Source organism: Ranitomeya imitator, chromosome 4 (genome assembly GCF_032444005.1).
Source record: "Ranitomeya imitator isolate aRanImi1 chromosome 4, aRanImi1.pri, whole genome shotgun sequence".
NCBI lineage: Eukaryota > Metazoa > Chordata > Amphibia > Anura > Dendrobatidae > Ranitomeya > Ranitomeya imitator.
The window spans coordinates 244,482,819-244,502,523 of NC_091285.1; the positions used below are offsets into that span (position 1 = coordinate 244,482,819).

The 19,705-nt window shown below is 42.5% G+C and overlaps 1 protein-coding gene across 6 annotated transcripts in view; it reads right to left on the reverse strand.

The window, feature by feature from the left end:
- The window catches only part of CFAP54 (cilia and flagella associated protein 54), a 752,512-nt gene that overhangs the window by 283,714 nt on the left and 449,093 nt on the right, over positions 1 to 19,705 (reverse strand). For all 6 annotated transcript variants that reach the window (XM_069764454.1, XM_069764457.1, XM_069764455.1 and 3 more), the window contains one exon: positions 16,283 to 16,510. In XM_069764454.1, the coding sequence (XP_069620555.1) occupies positions 16,283 to 16,510 (228 nt within the window). The remainder of the gene's footprint in view (positions 1 to 16,282; positions 16,511 to 19,705) is intronic.

Sequence of the window (19,705 nt, forward strand, 5' to 3'; positions counted from 1 at the left end):
CTTTCCTTTGGCAAAATGGGTCAGAAGGGAGATTTGACGGGCTCTGAAAAGTCCAAAATTGTGAGTTGTCTTGCAGAGGGATGCAGCAGTCTTGAAATTGCCAAACTTTTGAAGCGTGATCACTGAACAATCAAGAGTTTCATGGCAAATAGCCAACAGGGTCGCAAGAGGCATTGGGCAAAAAAGGCGCAAAATAACTGCCCATGAATTGAGGAAAATCAAGTGTGAGGCTGCCAAGATGCCACTTGCCACCAGTGTTGCCATATTTCAGAGCTGCAACGTTACTGGAGTAACAAAAAGCACAAGGTGTGCGATACTCATGGACATGGCCAAGGTAAGGAAGGCTGAAAAACGACCACCTTTGAAAAAGAAACATAAGATAAAACATCAAGACTGGGCCAAGAAATATCTTAAGACTGACTTTTCAAAGGTTTTATGGACTGATGAAATGAGTGACTCTTGATGGGCCAGATGGATGGGCCACAGGCTGGATCAGTAAAGGGCAGAGAGCTCCACTCAAGGTGGAGGTGGGGTACTGGTATGGGCTGGTATCATCAAAGATGAACTTGTGGAACCTTTTCGGGTTGAGGATGGAGTGAAGCTCAACTCCCAGACCTACTGCCAGTTTCTGGAAGACAACTTCTTCAAGCAGTGGTACAGGAAGAAGTCGGTATTGTTCAAGAAAAACATGATTTTCATGCAGGACAATGCTCCATCACATGCCTCCAACTACTTCACAGTGTGGCTGGCCAGTAAAGGTCTCAAAGAAGAAAAAATAATGACATGGCCCCCTTGTTCACCTGGTCTGAACCCCATAGAGAACCTGTAGTTCCTCATAAAATGTGAGGGAAATCAGTACACCTCTCGGAACAGTGTCTGAGAGGCTGTGGTGGCTGCTGCACGCAATGTTGATCGTAAACAGATCAAGCAACTGACAGAATCTATGGATGGAAGGCTGTTGAGTGTCATCATAAAGAAAGGTGGCTATAGTGGTCACTAATTTTGGGGGGTTTTGTTTTGCATGTCAGAAATGTTTATTTCTAAATTTTGTGCAGTTATATTGGTTTACCTGGTGAAAATAAACAAGTGAGATGGGAATATTTTTGGTTTTTATTAAGTTGCCTAATAATTCTGCACAGTAATAGTTACCTGCACAAACAGATTTCCTCCTAAGATAGCCAAATCTAAAAAAAAAAACACTCCAACTTCCAAAAATATTAAGCTTTGATATTTATGAGTCTTTTGGGTTGATTGTGAACATAGTTGTTGCTCAATAATAAAAATAATCCTCTAAAATACAACTTGCCTAATAATTCTGCATACAGTGTAATTGTGTGCTGGTAAGGACTGGGAGAACTCTATTCTCTCATTGGGGCCCCTAGTAACCAGACATTTATTTACCATCATGTGGATAGGTGATAAATATCTACTCTGCGATAATACCTGTAAGACATGGGATCAATTTCCAACTAGATCTGAGGTGGGTACAGAGATGCAGCAGCAGGATTACATAAGTATAGGGTGGGCCATTTATATAGATACACCTAAATGGGACTGGTTGGTGACAACAACTTCCTGTTTGTGGCATTATGCACTTTTATTGTGACATATATATGTATTGATATTTATTCTATGAATTGTTACATGGCAGCATTACCATCATTTATTGAGTAATTTAATATCTGATTGATTTTTTTCTATTTATACTGGCCGGTTGGCATACTACGCCCCCCTACTTCATCATTGGTTTTATTATTTATGTTTTAGCATGCCACACATGCTTTTTAAATTATGTTGCACAATTATGTTTTTTTTTTCTTATGCTATCTAATAAAGTTTATATAATTGTTACTTTGTGTTAGGTATCGAGTTCCCGCCGCTCCACAGGGGGAATCTTGAACCATCTCCGCTGCAGTCTCCCATTCTCCTCCAGCTGCAGTGGAGCCTGCTCAGCAGAGACGTCAGTCCCAGCGTCTGGCTCAAGCTGATACTGTGCGGCTGGTTACTGCTGTCCTTCCAGGCTCAGCCATTGTAACCAGTACTGATCAGCAGCGAGCGGGCGTCCCTGGGACTAAGTCCTGCTTTTCTTCTTCTGAGCATGCCCAAGGGACGACCTCTCATTGGAGGTCGGGGGTCACATGCTCAGGTCCTGTAGCAGCTCCTATTGGACCACTAGGAAGGTCCCGGAGAGCTTCCGCTTTAAAAGGTTCACATGGCCGCACGGCCATGCGCTAGTGTAAACTTATGATCATGTGTGTGGATGTATGCCTGTCGATGGATGAAAGCTCAGAATCATTCCCATCCCTAGTGTTGTTTACTGTTTGCGAATGGTGGAAGCTACCTAGCGCCTGACAGTGCTATCCCGCCCAGCTAGCACATGATACAGCGTCTGATAGCAGTGACCACCAGTGCGGCGTCGTGCGCTAATAGAGCGCTTTCCTGGCCCAAGTCTGGGTGGTTAGTGGCGTCCGCCAGAGCGGTGCTGCACGTACTCTTGTGCAGTAAATTATTAGTTCTATTAATCTCTGACACCCCAGTAGCGGTGTCGAGCACAAAAGGTCTAGAGGAACTCGGTCCCTGAGTCTTGGGTCAGAGTTCTATGACTCTTTGCTTGCGCTCTCTGTGCGGTATCGCGGCCCTGTGACGCAACAGGGTTCGCTTCCTTCATACCGGGTGAAGCTAACCCATGTGTGCATTCACATTATACCGTCATATAGTCTGTCATTACTCAGCAGCAGGTTCCATCTCTGCACGGTGGACCCCGGGCTTCGAACGCAGCTTATACCATCCTTATAATTATTTGGTGCGTTCCGCTAGCCCTAACACTTGGCTTCTTGGATACTTGCTTTTTCTTTTTTGGATTCATTGGAGGTAAAGAAAGGTCAGCAGTCACAGAACTGATAGATCTGCATCAGGTAAAACACTGAATTTATCAAAACTAAAGCAAGCAGCCCAGTAAGTGACACATCGCTGGAATCACAGTATGTGCCCCTACATCATGCTGCTCTAGGATTACATACAAAAAACTTGGTGACAGATTCTCTTTAAATATCTGTCTAAAAAGTAGGGCATTGCTGAGGAATTAAATAATATTATGATCTCTTGAATTAAAGAGTTTCTATAAGTCATTTGTAAATACGTTTCTGAAAAACACTCTGGCAAAATGTAGCCCAGACTGCTGATTTTCAAGTTTAAGTCTAGACATTCATACATATTAATGGTCTTTCTGAACTTAGCAGATGTTATATAGGGAACATAGCAAGTATAATTCTGTACGCACTACAAAGCCAGCAAAAGGTTCATCTTCATTAGCTCTAAACATAAATTCCCAAAAAAAAAGAGTGTTACATTTCTTGATATTAATGAAGACCCAATTTTCAATTAATTTTATTCTTTGATGGCTATGACTTCTGAACTATTTAGATTTTTGTGTCTGCAGTAATTGACATTTCTTGAAAATGTCTTGCAAGATGTTCTGTTGCTAATGTGTCATGAGCTTGAATTGCATGAAAAATGTTATCAGCATAATTTTCTAAATAAACTGGCAAGATAATCAGAAAGTTTCTGCTAACTGGTAATATGTAATACTTTCATCAGGATGAAAAGTTCTTAAAGAAGCACTCCTATCAAAATTTTTATCCTCATAATATATTACAAGCATCATAATATATAGCACTTTGTAGTTACAATTGTTCATTTTGCCTTTCTACCCAGTTCATTGTTCTCTTTTCCATTAGGTCAATGTCATCACATGATTAAAAAAAGACTAGCTCAATCCTTTTAAGCTTTATGTAGAAACAGGAGGTCAATTTTTCCTGTACGAGTCATCCCTGTTGGGCAAGATTAGCGGCAACGTGTAAAGAGAAGCCCACCACTCATCAGATGCTTCTGTGTCAGTAAGAGGTGTGCACCTCCGTCTCCACCATGCCCCCTCATCAAGATCAGTGTGAATATCACAGGACCTATGTTTTTTGAAAGCTTATAAAACACCTAATAAAAGTAGCCATTTATTGCCAAACTATCAACTATGAGTGTCTTTTGATTTCTACCGAAGATGAAGTCTAAATGTAATACGGGCAATAGGCTTTATAAGTGCAAATACATTTTGGCCAACACAATTAGGGCAACCTGAAGAGACACCTACCAGAGTTTATAAAAGATTCTCAAATGTACATTGAACATAAGAAAAGTGTTTTAAAATATAACTTCCATTCTGAGAAATTCCTTGAAGTTACAGCCCCAAAGCCCGAGGCAGAGCTTCTGAAAGAATCTGGTAACAACATTACTCCCTCTGAATTTCGGTCAAGAGTTGTCAAGTTCACATTTCAGCATAGAAGATATTTAAAAAAAAAAGTTTTCACATTTCTGATATATGCTAGAAGGCTTCTTACAAATTTCTTTTTTGGTAGGTCTCCTATAACTCCAAGGTTATATGTTATAAAGAAGCCATGGTCTTCCAGCAATTTAATGTATAGCGCATACAGTATAAGGTAGTGATAATAAATACATGAATATTTTTTCATGAAATTCTTACAAATGTCATTCGTCTCAAAACATCAAGAAGGCCGATCACATCATTTGCATTTTTCTTTAAGTCATTTTTTTTAATCTAATTTGTGGCTATGGTGCCAATTTCATCAAAATGGGGCCCATAGCTCAAGACTTCTGCGCAAAGCCCAAAATTGTCTTTTTTTTCAGCTCGCAATCAATTTTTTTTGGCAATTTTTAAGTAGATAAGCCATTGTCTAAAAGTTGCACCAAAAAACTGGAATACATAAAATCCCTCCATGGGGGACACTGGAATAGAGTTTTACAAAATTTTGCGACTTTTCTGTTGCAATTTCATGAATCGCTCTAAAAGATCTGGAAAAGCCACATTGATGTAAAAATCCGAAAACTAACTAAACAAAAAAAAAACAATTGAAAAAAGGCATAATGAATTTGTTGCAGATCACAAAGTCACCAACTGAAAAGTAGCTACATAAAAAATGGAGGATATGTAATAATGGCAGTATTAAACTGATTAAAATTATACCTGGGGTGAAGAAATCCATACTGTGGTTCTTGTGTAAATCTATGTTAGAAGTTTTCTGTCAATGATTTGCCCATGCTCTGGAGCAGGGCTGTAGGCAGAGTCTTATCTTCCTACTCTAAGCCAGAGTAAAACATGCCATAAGGAAAAAGCCTTACCAAAACCTGTCAGATGACAGATGTTTTTCTCAATTTTTCTATGTTAGCTGTTTTTGAAATTAGTGTTAGCACTCGCAAGTATGAGGACCCTTGACGTTGGGTTGCAAGCTTATCTATTTTGGCCAAAATATCAACCAGTACCTCATTTAATGTACTGTATTTATCATATGCATTAATTTTTCATCTTTTATTGAACTTTTTATCATTTATTGCAGGATGCAGCCAGGCCCCATATTGTTGGCTTGGTGTACTAGGGCATCTGTCCCTATGGGGTGCATGTATATAGTGTTGGGCAGCCTGCCTGATAATACTATGGCGTCATCAATAGGCTGGACACTTTGCATCACACACACCTGTGTGACTGGAGTTCTGCGCAAGCCTCATTAGTGTGCATTTTTACTTCTAGGCACCCAACCCCTCCATAATCTGTTAGGTTTGTGGGTGGCTGTTTCTATCAGTAGTTTGCACCTGTGCTGCCACTGCCTTTATTAGTGGGGGGCCTGCTGCATCCTGTAGTGCATTTGTCATTTGACAGGTTTTGGTAAGGCTGTTTCCTTATGGTATGTTTTTCTCAATCTTTCTATGTTAGCTGCCTAAGTCAGAGTAACCAAGGAAAGTCCTGCATACAGGCCGCCCCAAAGCGCAAACAGTCTGTCTCTATGATGAGGAACATGTTAGCATGTGCTAGAACTGGCAATAAGTAGTTTACAATGCTCTGGAGGAATTTTGTCCCACTCATCTTTGCAGAATTGTTGTAACTGAGCCACATTGCAGGGTTTCTAAGCATGAACTGCATTTTTTAGGTCATGCACCAGCATCTAAAACGGATTAAGGTTAGGACTTTGACTAAGCCATATCAAAGTCATAATTTTGTTTGTTCTTCTTAAGCCATTCAGAGGTGGACTTGTTGGTTTGTTTTCCAGGTCCAGAAGTAGCAACACTGCCCCAGATCATCACACTACCATCGCCATATTTTACTGTTGGTATGATGTTCCTTTTCTGAAATGTTGCGTTACTTTGACAACAGATGTAATGGAACACATTCCAAAAAACTCAAAATTTGTCTTTTTGTCTCGTCGGTCCACAGAATATTCTCCCGAAAGTCTTAGGGATCATCAAGATGCTTTCTGGAAAACTGAGAAAACCCTTCATGTTCTTATTGCTCACCAGTGGTTTTCATCTTGGAACTATGCCATGCAGGACATTTTTGCCCAGTCTCTTCTCATGGTGGAGTCATGAACACTGGCCTTAACTGAGGCAAGTGAGGCCTGCAGTTATGAATGATGTTGTGGGGTATTTTCTTACCTCTTGGATGAGTTGTCGCTGCACACTTAGGGTTATTTTGGTGAGCCGGCCACTCCTGGGAAGGTTCACCACTGTTCCATGTTTTCACCATTTGTGGAAAATGGCTTTCACTGTGGTTCACTGGAATCCCAAAGATTGAGTAATGGCTTTACGAGTTATAACCTTTTCCAAACTAATAGCTCTCAATCACTTTGTTTCTTATTTGTTTCAGAATTTCTTTGAATCATGGCATATCTAACTTTTGATGATGTTTTGATCTACTTCACTTTGCCAGGCAGGTCCAATTTAAATGAGAACAGGTGTGGCAATAATCAGGCCTGTGTGTGGCTTGAGGAGATTCAAACTCAGCTTCCCAAATATGTGATAAACCACACTTAATTTTTGTTTTAAGGGATGAGGTGGGCAATAACTTTTTCAAACACATTTCATTTTCCTCTAATAATAAAGACCTTCATTTAAAAACTGAATTTTGTGTTTACTTGTGTTATCTTTGTCAAATATTTAAATTTGTTTGGTGAGCTAAAACTTTTAAGTGTGACAAACATGCAAAAGAATAGAAATTTAGGAAAAAGGCAAACACTTTCACCCAACTGTATATTGCAAAGTTGCTTATTTTTATATATACTATTGATTTATGAAATACAAATTAAAACTCTTTAAAGTTTTTTGAGAGACTTGAGGTTACAAGTATATGGTATAGCTTTGTTGGATGTTTGAAGGTTGACATCAATGGAAGATATGCTTTTCTAAACCTCAGCATACTGGCAAGATGTCACAAGTCAAAGGGTTTTCATCCAATTGTGACATTTGTGGCATATGTAACATCTGCCTTTAGGTCCCACACCTACGGTGGTTTCCAAAAAATAAGACAGGCTCTTACATTATTTTTTGCTCCAAAACATGGGTTAGGGCTTATTTTTATAGGATGTTTTATTTTTTTCCATGAGCAGCAATCTACATTTATTCTTAAGCAAAAAAATCAACATTAATTAAAATATAATAATGTCACAACACTGCACATACACATTTATATGCACACACTGCACATACACAAGTATATTCACACACTGCAAATACACATGTATATGCACACACTGCACATACACGTTTATACATATACACACACATGCACACAGCGTGGCATGTAAAAGTTTGTGCATCCCTGGTCCAAGAAGTATAATTTCTTCTTGCGGAGAGTGACATGTTAAGCATGCAGAGAGGCTTGATAAAGGGTCGACATTGACTGTTAGGATTGCTAATTCCAATTGGTGGCATTAGAGTTCTAGTCCTCTTCCTCTATGAAGAGACAATTTGCATCCCAGGTCAAAATAACTGTTATTGTGAACAGTTCAGCAAATTCACTATTAAATGATCTCTAAAGGGCCTAAAGTTAAAGAGGACACATGTCATTTGTATTTTAGGCAAAAATATAGAAATATTTTTTTTCATTTTTTACCTTTTTGAAAATTAAAAAAAAGAAAATGGGCCCATGCAAAATTGAATGTACCCTGCATGGCTAGTACCTAGTAGCACCCCCTTTTGAAAGTATTACACTTGTATGTGCTTTTGCTATCCAGCCAAGAGTCTTTCAATTCTTGTTTGAGGGATTTTCATCAATTCTTCCTTGGACAATTCTTCCAGTTCTATGAGATTCATGAGTTGTCCTTCATGCACTGCTATTTTGAGGTCCAGCCACAGATTTTCAAATCATGTTCAGATTAGGGGACTGTGCGGGCAATTGTAAAACCTTCAGTTGCGCCGTTTGAGGTGGTCTATTGTGAATTTTGACGTGTATTTAAGAACATTATTAGTGATGAGTCAGCACTAAAATGTTTGGATGCTTGTTCCTCGAACCGAGCAACTCCTAATGCTCAGATGCTCGTTTTGAGTATTGAGTATAATGAGAGTCAAGGAGAAATCTGAGCATTTTTCTCGGCAGACCCTATAAAGAGGTTTTGGTGGTAGTGAAAATGTTGAAATGGATGAAAAAAGTACTGAGTCAAAGGAGAACAGAATGGGGAAGATCCCTGGAAGCATTTCTGACTCCCAGATCACTGCTGAGAACAATGGCGCCACACTGTTATTCCATTTTAAGGACTGATAATAAGATATTCAAAATCAACAAGAAATTGTAATTTGCGGGAATAAAATGTTAAGAAACATTCTTTCTTTATAATGACTTGTTTATAAGGCAAAAGGATATACAAAATAATAATTAAAGTAAACCATAGACCCTTGAAGGCAGCAAGTGGAGTGCCTCATAAAAAAAATGAAACAAAGTTTAGTTGATATACTCCTACACTCATAAAGGCTTTGCACAAAGTGCAAAGCCAGGAAAAAAAATACAATGAGGGTCACTCAGTCATCCATAGACCCTTGAAGGCAACAACTGGTGGGCCTCATTCAAATATTTAAGTTTAAAAAACTTTATCTGCTGCTGTCATCTGGTAGTGTGGAAAAGTTGGGGCTAATTCAGGCTTTGTTCGTTTTTATCAGAGTGAGCCTGTCAGCATTTTCTGTTGACAAACGACAGGGCCTGTTTGTTATGACCAACCCGGCAACACTAAAAACCCGCTCAGACAAGAAAAGGCAGGGCAGAACAATACCTCCATGGCATAGAGGGACAGCTCATGCCTAGTTGTCCAGCTTTGAGACCCAATAGTTGCAGGTCAGAGAAGAATTACGAAGTATGCTGGTTTTGTTGGCTGGGGTCAAAAATACCTGATCATCAGGGCCTGAACGCGGAGAGGATGTCATGAAATTGGCCCAAGCCTTTGAACATGTACCCCTTCTGTGCCTGGTGTGTGTCTCACACTCCTCTTTTCCTTGGTTGCGCAAGGAAGCTTGCCACCAGTCGCTTGCGTTATCTGATGCAAATTTTTTCAACATATTTTCCACAATGGTCGCCTGGTATAGCACCATTTTAGCAGACCTCTCTGCCTCAGGAAGTAGAGATGCAAGGTTCTCCTTGTATCGTGGGTCTATCAGGGTGAACAACCAGTACTCTTTTTTGGCCAAGATGATTGTAAAGCAAGGGTCATGGGAAAGGAAGTGGTACATGAAGTCGTCCATATGTTCAAAGCGCCCTACATCCAACACTTTCCTGTCTCCACCATGATGATCACTCTCCATCACCTCCTACTCATTCCCCTCTTCAGCCCATCCACGTAAGAAAGACGAGACTAACCTTGTGTGGGCAGTAGCCTCTTTTGAGCTAGCAATCAGCTCCTCTCACTTCTCCTACTCCTCAGCCCCTACCTCTTCATTGTTACCCAATCCGCGCTAAGCAGATGAGATGAGGCTGGACTGGTTAATATTTTCCTGTCTTATGTCTTCCTCTAGCTCCACCTGGTACTCATGCAAGGCTTCAGCTTTAACTGTGATCAGGAACTGCTAAAAGTAGACACAGAAGCGGGATCGTTGCGCTGATTATGGCCTCATTGCCGTTCACCATCTTTATGGAGTCCTCAAAGTCTTGGAGAACGGCACAAATGTCAGACATCCATGTCCACTCTTCAGCTATGTGCAGAGGCTGCCCAGAATATCTCCGGACATGTTGGAGCTTGTATTCAACAATTGGCCTCTGTTGCTCACAAAGCCTTGCCAGTATGGGTAGTTCCAGCCAGAGGTGACTGTGAAGACACAGAACTGTATCTTAATTAACGAGATGTCTATTTTTAGCAAACCAAGAAAAATAGACTGATATCTGTATGTTGGCTTTTGAATTTAGTTAAACATTTCTTTCTGGCTGGTCAAGAAAACAGACTTTTGTTTGTGTAAGCCTGTAATATTGACTTGTAAGCTGATATTTGATGTAACATAATGTGCTATTTTCCTTGATGACTAGTGACGTGCTAATTATGCATTGGGTAGCCCAGATAGTTAGATGATTTTTAAAACAGAGGAGGAAAATCTATGCAAATAGATTACATAAACAAAGAAGGCGATTTGGTCATCACCATTCTTCCCCTTATATGTGATGCTGGACTGAAGGACACTTGTTAAATGTAAAAATAGTTACATGCCTCTGCACAGAAGCAGAGAGACAGCCAGAGATTCTGCCAAGACATCCAAACATCCAGGGGACCCTCCAGGACTGCTGCCAATATATCATGGCTCCATCACGAGGGACACAGATCTATAATTCTACAGGAAAAAACCTAGGGATTTTGGGCCCCGGTTGGAAGGATACAGATCTGCTCCACTGACCATCGGTGAATCATGGATACGTTTGGAGAAAGCCAGGATTGGGACACGCTGGGCCGCCTGTCTCCATGGATGTGTTCGGAAGAGCCAGGTTGTGACCCAGTGGTCAAATGGGCTTGTACCTGAATGGACTGTCATCTTCCTACACTTGTCTTTACATCCTCTCTGTGTGTGTGTGTGTCACAGATGGGGTAGTCGACTCTGGTAGCACTGAAGTAACAGCTGCCATTATCCTGGCAGTCAGTGAAAGGGTGAGACTCTAATATGCACCATCTTGGGGTATTTTGCTAGGACTGTTCTACGTGTTATCTGCCTGTTTTGTGGTTCAATAAAGAATTGCCACATTGTTTTACCCTCACCCTGTGTTGTCTGAGTAGTGTTATGCCCATGTTAAAAAGAGAGTGGGCGTTTGGTGGGGCGATCCCTGGTCCATGCGGTTTTGGCTAGCTGACTAGGGCACCCGACAACCCCCGTGTCTCCACAATGATGACGTACACCAATCGGTAAGCTGGCACTTGGGCACTTGCATGCACTGCTACAGCACTGCCAGAGCAACGGCAACTGTAGCCAACTTGCGGGTATGGGCGTTGACGCTGCATATCTTGTCAAGATGCTCTGGCAAATCTAGGAAGGTTTTCAGAAACTGCTGAACCACCATATTGAGCATGTGAGCCAAGCATGGCACGTGTGTGAGCTTGCCAAGCTTCACAGCTGTCACCAGGTTAAGGCCCTTATCACACACGATCATGCCTGTATGGAGGGTCAGTGGCGAGAGCCACAGATCTGTCTGGTATGTTATTGGTTTCCATAAACTTTGCTGAAGTGTGCGGTTTCTCTACTAGACAAATTAGTTTAAGCAGAGGCAGTGCTGCACAGCTTCCAGTTGATGCAGACAATGTGCTCTGAGATACCACATTGGAGATAGATGAAGGGGAACAGGAGAAAGAGCAAGAACTGCTGTAGAAGGTGAGGAAAAACCCTGATCAAAATAAGGCCAGCAATTCTGATGTTCAGTGCCAGGTTGGGACTGGGCCCTGGCCTCCAGATTCTTAACCCAGTGTAACTTCAGGGAAATGTAGCCTACCTGGCCACAAGCACTTGTTCACGTGTTGGTTGTTAAGTGTACAATACCAGTAACTGCGTTGGTAAGGGCACAGGTCATATTCCTGGACATGTACTGGTTCATGGTGGGGACGCCACTCCGACAGAAAAAGTGGAAGGTGGGGACCGAGTACTGAGGGACGACTGTGGCCTTGTGTCAGTGGAAATCCTCTGTGTCTACAAGCCTCAACCGTAAAATTTCCATGGCAAGCAGCCTGGAAATGTGACTATTTGGCATTTGGGCTTATTGGTGGGTGGCTGGGAACTTTCTTTTTCATTCCAAGGCATGGGGTAGGGACAGCTGAACGCTGTGCTGGGACAAGATTTTGTCAGTGACTGATGATGCTGCCTCAGAATGTGCAAGGACTGGTGCAGGGCGAATGGCATCTGCGCAATTGTCATAGACAGGGGATTCGGAAGCACCTAACACAGAGGAATAGACAGTGGTATTACCCGCTGGAACCAATCGTGGACCACTGAGTCAGGTGCGGTCATGCTGATGGTGGTTAGGCTCTTAGTGGTCAGACCCCTGCTGATCTTGGTATGGCACACATTGTAAATGACCATTTATTGGTTTCCGAACTCCCTTCAAAAAAAGTCCCAGACTGAAGAAAACACCTAAGTCTTAGACGGGGAAATTTACGAGTGTTGGTGCTTTGAGGAAAAGTAGCCCACCTTCTGCCTCTGGTCACTCCACTGTCTCTTCCTGCCTGTTTCGGTGCTGCCAATCCTTCCCCCTCAGCGCTGCTGGCCTCGCTCTGCATGCCAGCTTCCCAGTGTGGGCTGGTGACTTCATCATCCACCACCTTGTCTTACACTGCCGCACCCTGGTCCTCCTGACTTGGTGACTTAACAACCTGACATATCGGCAGCTGTGTCTCATCATCATCTATCTCCTTAGACAAAATTTGCCATTCCACACCATGATCTTCTTGCGGTCGTGGCTGCTCTAAGTTTCGTACATCATTAAACAGCATCTCCTCCTGTCCTTTTTCGAATATGCAGGATAAGAGGCCACAATCAAGAAATTATGTTGTAAAGAGCTCCACTGAGTGTCCTAGTGTGGGATCACTGGTATCCTGGGACTCAACATGATGGGAGGAAGGAGGATCAGGGTGAGGTTTAAGAGATTCAAACTGTTCGCTGGAGAGACTGGACAATGTGGAAGACTGGGTGTTGCTGGCAATAATGCTGGAAGCGTTTTTTGGAGTTTAATAATACCACTTAAATGTAACACAAAGCATGTAACATTCTATGGATGACAAATTCAATCCATAAAAATTTTTCAATGCATTTGTGGAGTGTTATATACCACAGAAATGTAAAACAAAGCACAAAATACTCTATGGATAACAAATTGAATCTAGAAATTTTTTTGAACACTTTCTTGAAGTGTTACGTACCATTGGATGATAATATAGTCATTTTACCCCCATCCCCCCAAAAAAAAAGAATGTGGTCATGTGCAGCAGCTATATATTTTGCAACAGACTGAAAAGCCCTAAGCTCTGCCTAGAGGCTGTATTCTTCCACTCTCCAAGCTCCTGCAACTGTCCCTAGGCTAAATGCAGAATCTATCTGATACAAACAGCAAAGCAGAAGATTAGCCCCTAGGACTGTTAGTATGATGGTTCAGCATCAGCACCATTATCAACACTAGACAACTCTCATTAAACTGTGCACACACAGGCCTGGATAACTGCTCTCTCCCTCCAATCAGAACTGTCACTGAGCTGTGCAATGGCATCACATGACCGTGATGTCACCAAAGGTGCTGAAGCAGTCATTACCTTCAGAATAGAAACGCTGAGGTCCCCTAGGAGAGTGAGGGCCATGTGAAACTGCCCTATTTTCTCCCCCTTCCACCTAACGCTAGCTCTGTAAATCAGTCTGTCGCGTCTTCAGTTCCTCTACACTCCTGCAGTTTAAAAGACCATGATGTCACAAAAGGTGCTTATGTGGTCTTAACCTTGGAATAAAAACATTGAAGCCCCTAAGAAAGCAGAGGCCCTGGGCAGTTGCCCAGTTATCACCCCTACCCCCCAATACCACCCTTGACCACAACTAGGGTTTATTTTTGGCGTAGGGCTTATATTTCAAATATACCGTATATACTCCAGTATAAGTCGACCCGAGTATAAGCCAAGACCCCTAATTTTGCCACAAAAAACTGGGAAAACTTATTGACTCGAGTATAAGCCTAGGGTAGGAAATGTAGCAGCTACTGGTAAATTTCAAAAATGAAAACAGATACCAATTAAAGTAAAATTGATTGAGAAATTGGTAGGTTAAATGTTTTTATATATCCATATTGAATCAGGAGCTCCATATAATGCTCCATACAGTTCATGATGGACCCCATAAGATTCTCCATACAAAATACACCCCATATAATGCTCTATAAAGTTCATGATGGGCCCCATAAGATGCTCCATACAAAAATATGCCCCATATAATGCTGCACAAAGGTTAATAATGGCCCCATAAGATGTTCCATATTAAAATATGCTCCATATAATGCTGCACAAAAGTTAATGATAGCCCCACAAGATGCTCCATAGAATAATATGTCCCGTATAATGCTCCATAAAGGTTGATGGCCCTATAAGATGCTCCATAGAATAATATGCCCCATATGATGCTTCATAAAGGTTGATAGCCCCATAAGATGCTCCATAGAATAATATGCCCCATATAATGCTCCATAAAGGTTGATGGCCCAATAAGATGCTCCACAGCATAATATGCCCCACATGCTGCTGCGATTAAAAAAAATAAAATAAACAAAATGACATACTCACCTCTCATTGCTGGGCGCTGAGTCCGGTGTCCTGAGCAGGCGGGGACACCGGTGCGCTTTGGGGGCCAGGTGCCGGAGTCGCCGCTGGCTCAGGCCCCGGCACTAGCGATATTCACCTGTCCCCGTTCCACTGCTGCACGCCGCTGTGTCTTCCTGGTCTCTACAGTGACTGTTCAGGCAGAAGGCGAGCAATAAACACGTCATTGCGCTCTCTGACCTGAACGTCACAGCCAGAGGACGCAGAAGACAGAGCTCGGCAGTGGAACGGGGACAGGTGAATATCGCATGGCTCACCCTCCCCGTCATACTCACATTCCTGACGCGGTCCCTGCTTTTCCCATGGTCTCCGGCAGCTTGTTCCTGTGTTCAGCGGTCACATGGTACCGCTCATTAAAGTAATGAATATGTGCACCACGCCTATGGGAGTGGAGGTGCGTCCATATTCATTACTTTAATGAGCGGTACCACATGACAGCTGAACACAGGAAGAGATGCAGGCGCCAGAGACCATCTGAGAAGCAGGGACGTGCAGAGACCACACCGGGAGCAGGTGAGTATGTTGTGAAAGCTGCCACTTCCCCTCCCCCGCCGACCCCCTGGGACAATGACTCGAGTACAAGCTGAGAGGGGCACTTTGAGCCTAAAAAAATGGGCTGAAAATCTCAGCTTATACTCGAGTATATACGTTACTCCAAAAATCCTGTAAAATCATGCTAGGAATTATTTTCAGGGAATGTCTTATTTTTGTGAAAATATGTGGTGAACAGAGGTAATAGAATGTCCACTGTAGATATGCTATAAGTATCTGAGTTTGGACTGAGCCTAAAGGTACCTTCACACATAACGATATTGTTAACGATATCGTTGCTATTTGTGACGTAGCAACGATATCGTTAATGAAATCGTTATGTGTGACAGCGACCAACGATCAGGCCCCTGCTGGGAGATCGTTGGTCGCTGAGGAAAGTCCAGAACTTTATTTCGTCGCTGGACTCCCTGGAGACATCGCTGGATCGGCGTGTGTGACACCGATCCAGCGATGTCTTCACTGGTAACCAGGGTAAACATCGGGTAACTAAGCGCAGGGCCGCGCTTAGTAACCCGATGTTTACCCTGGTTACCATGCTAAAAGTAAAAAAAAACAAACACTACATACTTACCTACAGCTGTCTGTCCTCCAGCGCTGTGCTCTGCTCTCCTCCTGTACTGGCTGTGAGCCGGAAAGCAGAGCGGTGACGTCACCGCTCTGCTTTCCGGCTCCCAGACAGTACAGGAGGAGAGCAGAGAAGCAGAGCGCAGCGCTGGAGGGCAGACGGCTGTAGGTAAGTATCTAGTGTTTGTTTTTTTTTACTTTTAGCATGGTAACCAGGGTAAACATCGGGTTACTAAGCGCGGCCCTGCGCTTAGTTACCCGATGTTTACCCTGGTTACCGGCATCGTTGGTCGCTGGAGAGCGGTCTGTGTGACAGCTCTCCAGCGACCAAACAGCGACGCTGCAGCGATTCGGATCGTTGTCGGTATCGCTGCAGCGTCGCTAAATGTGAAGGGGCCTTAACTTAGCTAAGTCAGGATAAAAGGCTTAAGCAAAGTGAATAATTTAGTTAACATTATCACAGATATAAAATAAAGCAAAGGAATGATGACAAGGTCTTAGATATAGAATACTGACAGAAAAATTACCTGAAGTGATCCAGTGTTTTGTAATATGACTATCATATCAAGTAACGTGTCTGCTGCAAAATAAAAAGGTGTCCACATTTCACTGTTCAGGAGATTTCTTGTTATGGGACAGAATCTTTTACTTGCATCACATTTTTTAGTCATTAACTGTATTTCAAGTACAAGGTTCCATAGTACTCGACCCACGTTCTGTAGTAATGTCCAGTGTCCTCCTCGATGGGCCAGAACCTGCATCGGTGAAATACATAGAATGGATATGGAGCAGGTACTGCGATATGTCACATATTACTGCAAACAAAAAGCTAGCGATAACTGAATATTACTGAATAATGATGCACAAGTGAAATAGAGTCATTTTTGGTCTTGATTCATGAAGTAGAGGCTTTCATTGAAATACTAAAACAAATTTCACATACATATGATTAGTAGGACAATACATGAAAGAGCATAAACCTATGAAAGCTCGTGGCTCAGCAGCTTAAGAGCCTTCGAGCAAAGTTAAAGGGAATCTGTCACCCCCCGGGACATACAGTGAAGGAAATAATTATTTGATCCATTGCTGGTTTTGTATGTTTGCCCACTGACAAAGACATGAACAGTCTATAATTTTAAGGGTAGGTTAATTTTAACATTGAGAGATGGAATATCAAAAAGCTGGTTTTTGGTCATTCTGCCTCACAAAAATCGGAATAAACAGCGATCAAAAAATGTCACGTGCCCGAAAATGTTACCAATAAAAACGTCAACTCGTCCCGCAAAAAACAAGACCTCACGTGACTCTGTGGACCAAAATATGGAAAAATTATAGCTCTCAAAATGTGGTAACGCAAAAAATATTTTTTGCAATAAAAAGCGTCTTTCAGTGTGTGACGGCTGCCAATCATAAAAATCCGGTAAAAAACCCACTATAAAAGTAAATCAAACCCCCCTTCATCACCCCCTTAGCTAAGTAAAAATTAAAAAAAATGTATTTATTTCCATTTTCCCATTAGGGCTAGGGTTAGGGCTAGGGTTAGGGCTAGGGTTAGGGTTGGGGCTAGGGTTAAGGCTACAGTTAGGGTTGGGGCTAAAGTTAGGGTTAGGGTTGGGGCTAAAGTTACGGTTAGGGTTTAGATTACATTTACGGTTGGGAATAGGGTTGGGATTAGGGTTAGGGGTGTTTCAAGGTTAGAGGTGTGGTTAGGGTTACTGTTGCTATTAGGGATAGGGGTGTGTTTGGATTAGGATTTCAATTATAATTAGGGGGTTGCCACTGTTTAGGCATATCAGGAGCTCTCCAAACGCGACATGGCGTCCGATCTCAATTCCAGCCAATTCTGCGTTGAAAAAGTAAAACAGTGCTCCTTCCCTTCCGAGCTCTCCCGTGTGCCCAAACAGGGGTTTACCCCAACATATGGGGTATCAGCGTACTCAGGACAAATAGGACACCTTTTGGGGTCCAATTTCTCCTGTTACCCTTGGGAAAATACAAAACTGGGGGCTAAAAAATAATTTTTGTGGGAAAAAAAAAGATTTTTTTATTTCACGGCTCTGCGTTATAAACTGTAGTGAAACACTTGGGAGCTCAAAGTTCTCACAACACATCTAGATAAGTTCCTTGAGGGGTCTAGTTTCCAATATGGGGTCACTTGTGGGGGGTTTCTACTGTTTAGGTACATTAGGGGCTCTGCAAACGCAATGTGACGCCTGCAGACCATTCCATCTAAAGGTACCTTCGCACTGAGCGACTTAACAACGATATTGCTAACGATCCGTGACGTTGCAGCGTCCTGGATAGCATAGCGATATCGTTGAGTCTGACACGCAGCAGCGATCTGCATCCTGCTGTGACATCGTTGGTAGGAGCAGAAAGGCCAGAACTTTATTTCGTCGCTAGATCTCCCACAGACATCGCTGAATCGGCGTGTGTGACGCCGATTCAGTGATGTCTTCACTGAATCGGCGTCACTGCGCTTAGTAACCCGATGTTTACCCTGGTTACCAGGGGACTTCGGCATCGTTGGTCGCTGGAGAGCTGTTTGTGTGACAGCTCTCCAGCGACCACACAGCGACGCTGCAGCGAACGGCATCGTTGTCTAGATCGCTGCAGCGTCGCTAAATGTGACGGTACCTTTAGTCTGCATTCCAAATGGCGCTCCTTCCCTTCCGAGCCCTCCCATGCGTCCAAACGGTGGTTCCCCCCCCACATATGGGGTATCAGCGCACTCAGGACAAATTGGACAACAAATTTTGGGGTCCAATTTCTCCTATTACCCTCGGGAAAATACAAAACTGCGGGCTAAAAAATAATTTTTGTGGGAAAAAATTTTTGTTTTATTTTTATGGCTCTGCATTATAAACTTCTGTGAACCCCTTGGTGGGTCAAAGCGCTCACCACACATCTAGATAAGTTCCTTAGGGGGTCTAGTTTCCAAAATGGTGTCACTTGTGGGGGGTTTCTACTGTTTAGGTACATTAGGGGCTCTGCAAACGCAATGTGACACCTGCAGACCATTCCATCTAAGTCTGCATTCCAAATGGCGCTCCTTCCCTTCCGAGCCCTCCCATGCGCCCAAACAGTGGTTCCCCCCCACATATGGTGTATCATCGCACTCAGGACAAATTGGACAACAAATTTTGGGGTCCAATTTCTCCTGTTACCCTCGGGAAAATACAAAACTGGGGGCTAAAAAATAATTTTTGTGGGAAAAAATTTTTGTTTTATTTTTACGGCTCTGCATTATAAACTTCTGTGAAGCCCTTGGTGGGTCAAAGCGCTCACCACACATCTAGATAAGTTCCTTAGGGGGTCTACTTTCCAAAATGGTGTCACTTATGGGGGGTTTCAATGTCTAGGCACATCAGTGGCTCTCCAAACGCAACATGGCGTCCCATCTCAATTCCAGTCAATTTTGCATTGAAAAGTCAAATGGCGCTCCTTCGCTTCCGAGCTCTGTCATGCGCCCAAACAGTGGTTTACCGCCACATATGGGGTATCGGTGTACTCAGGACAAATTGTAAAACAACTTTTTGGGTCCATTTTCTCCTGTTACCCTTGGTAAAATAAAACAAATTGGAGCTGAAGTAAATTTTTTGTGAAAAAAAGTTAAATGTTCATTTTTATTTAAACATTCCAAAAATTCCTGTGAAGCACCAGAAGGGTTAATAAACTTCTTGAATATGGTTTTGAGCACCTTGAGCGGTGCAGTTTTTAGAATGGTGTCACACTTGGGTATTTTCTATCATATAGACCCCTCAAAATGACTTCAAATGAGATGTGGTTCCTAAAAAAAAAGGTGTTGTAAAAATGAGAAATTGCTGGTCAACTTTTAACCCTTATAACTCCCTAACAAAAAAAAATTTTGGTTCCAAAATTTTGCTGATGTAAAGTAGACATGTGGGAAATGTTACTTATTAAGTATTTTGTGTGACATATCTCTGTGA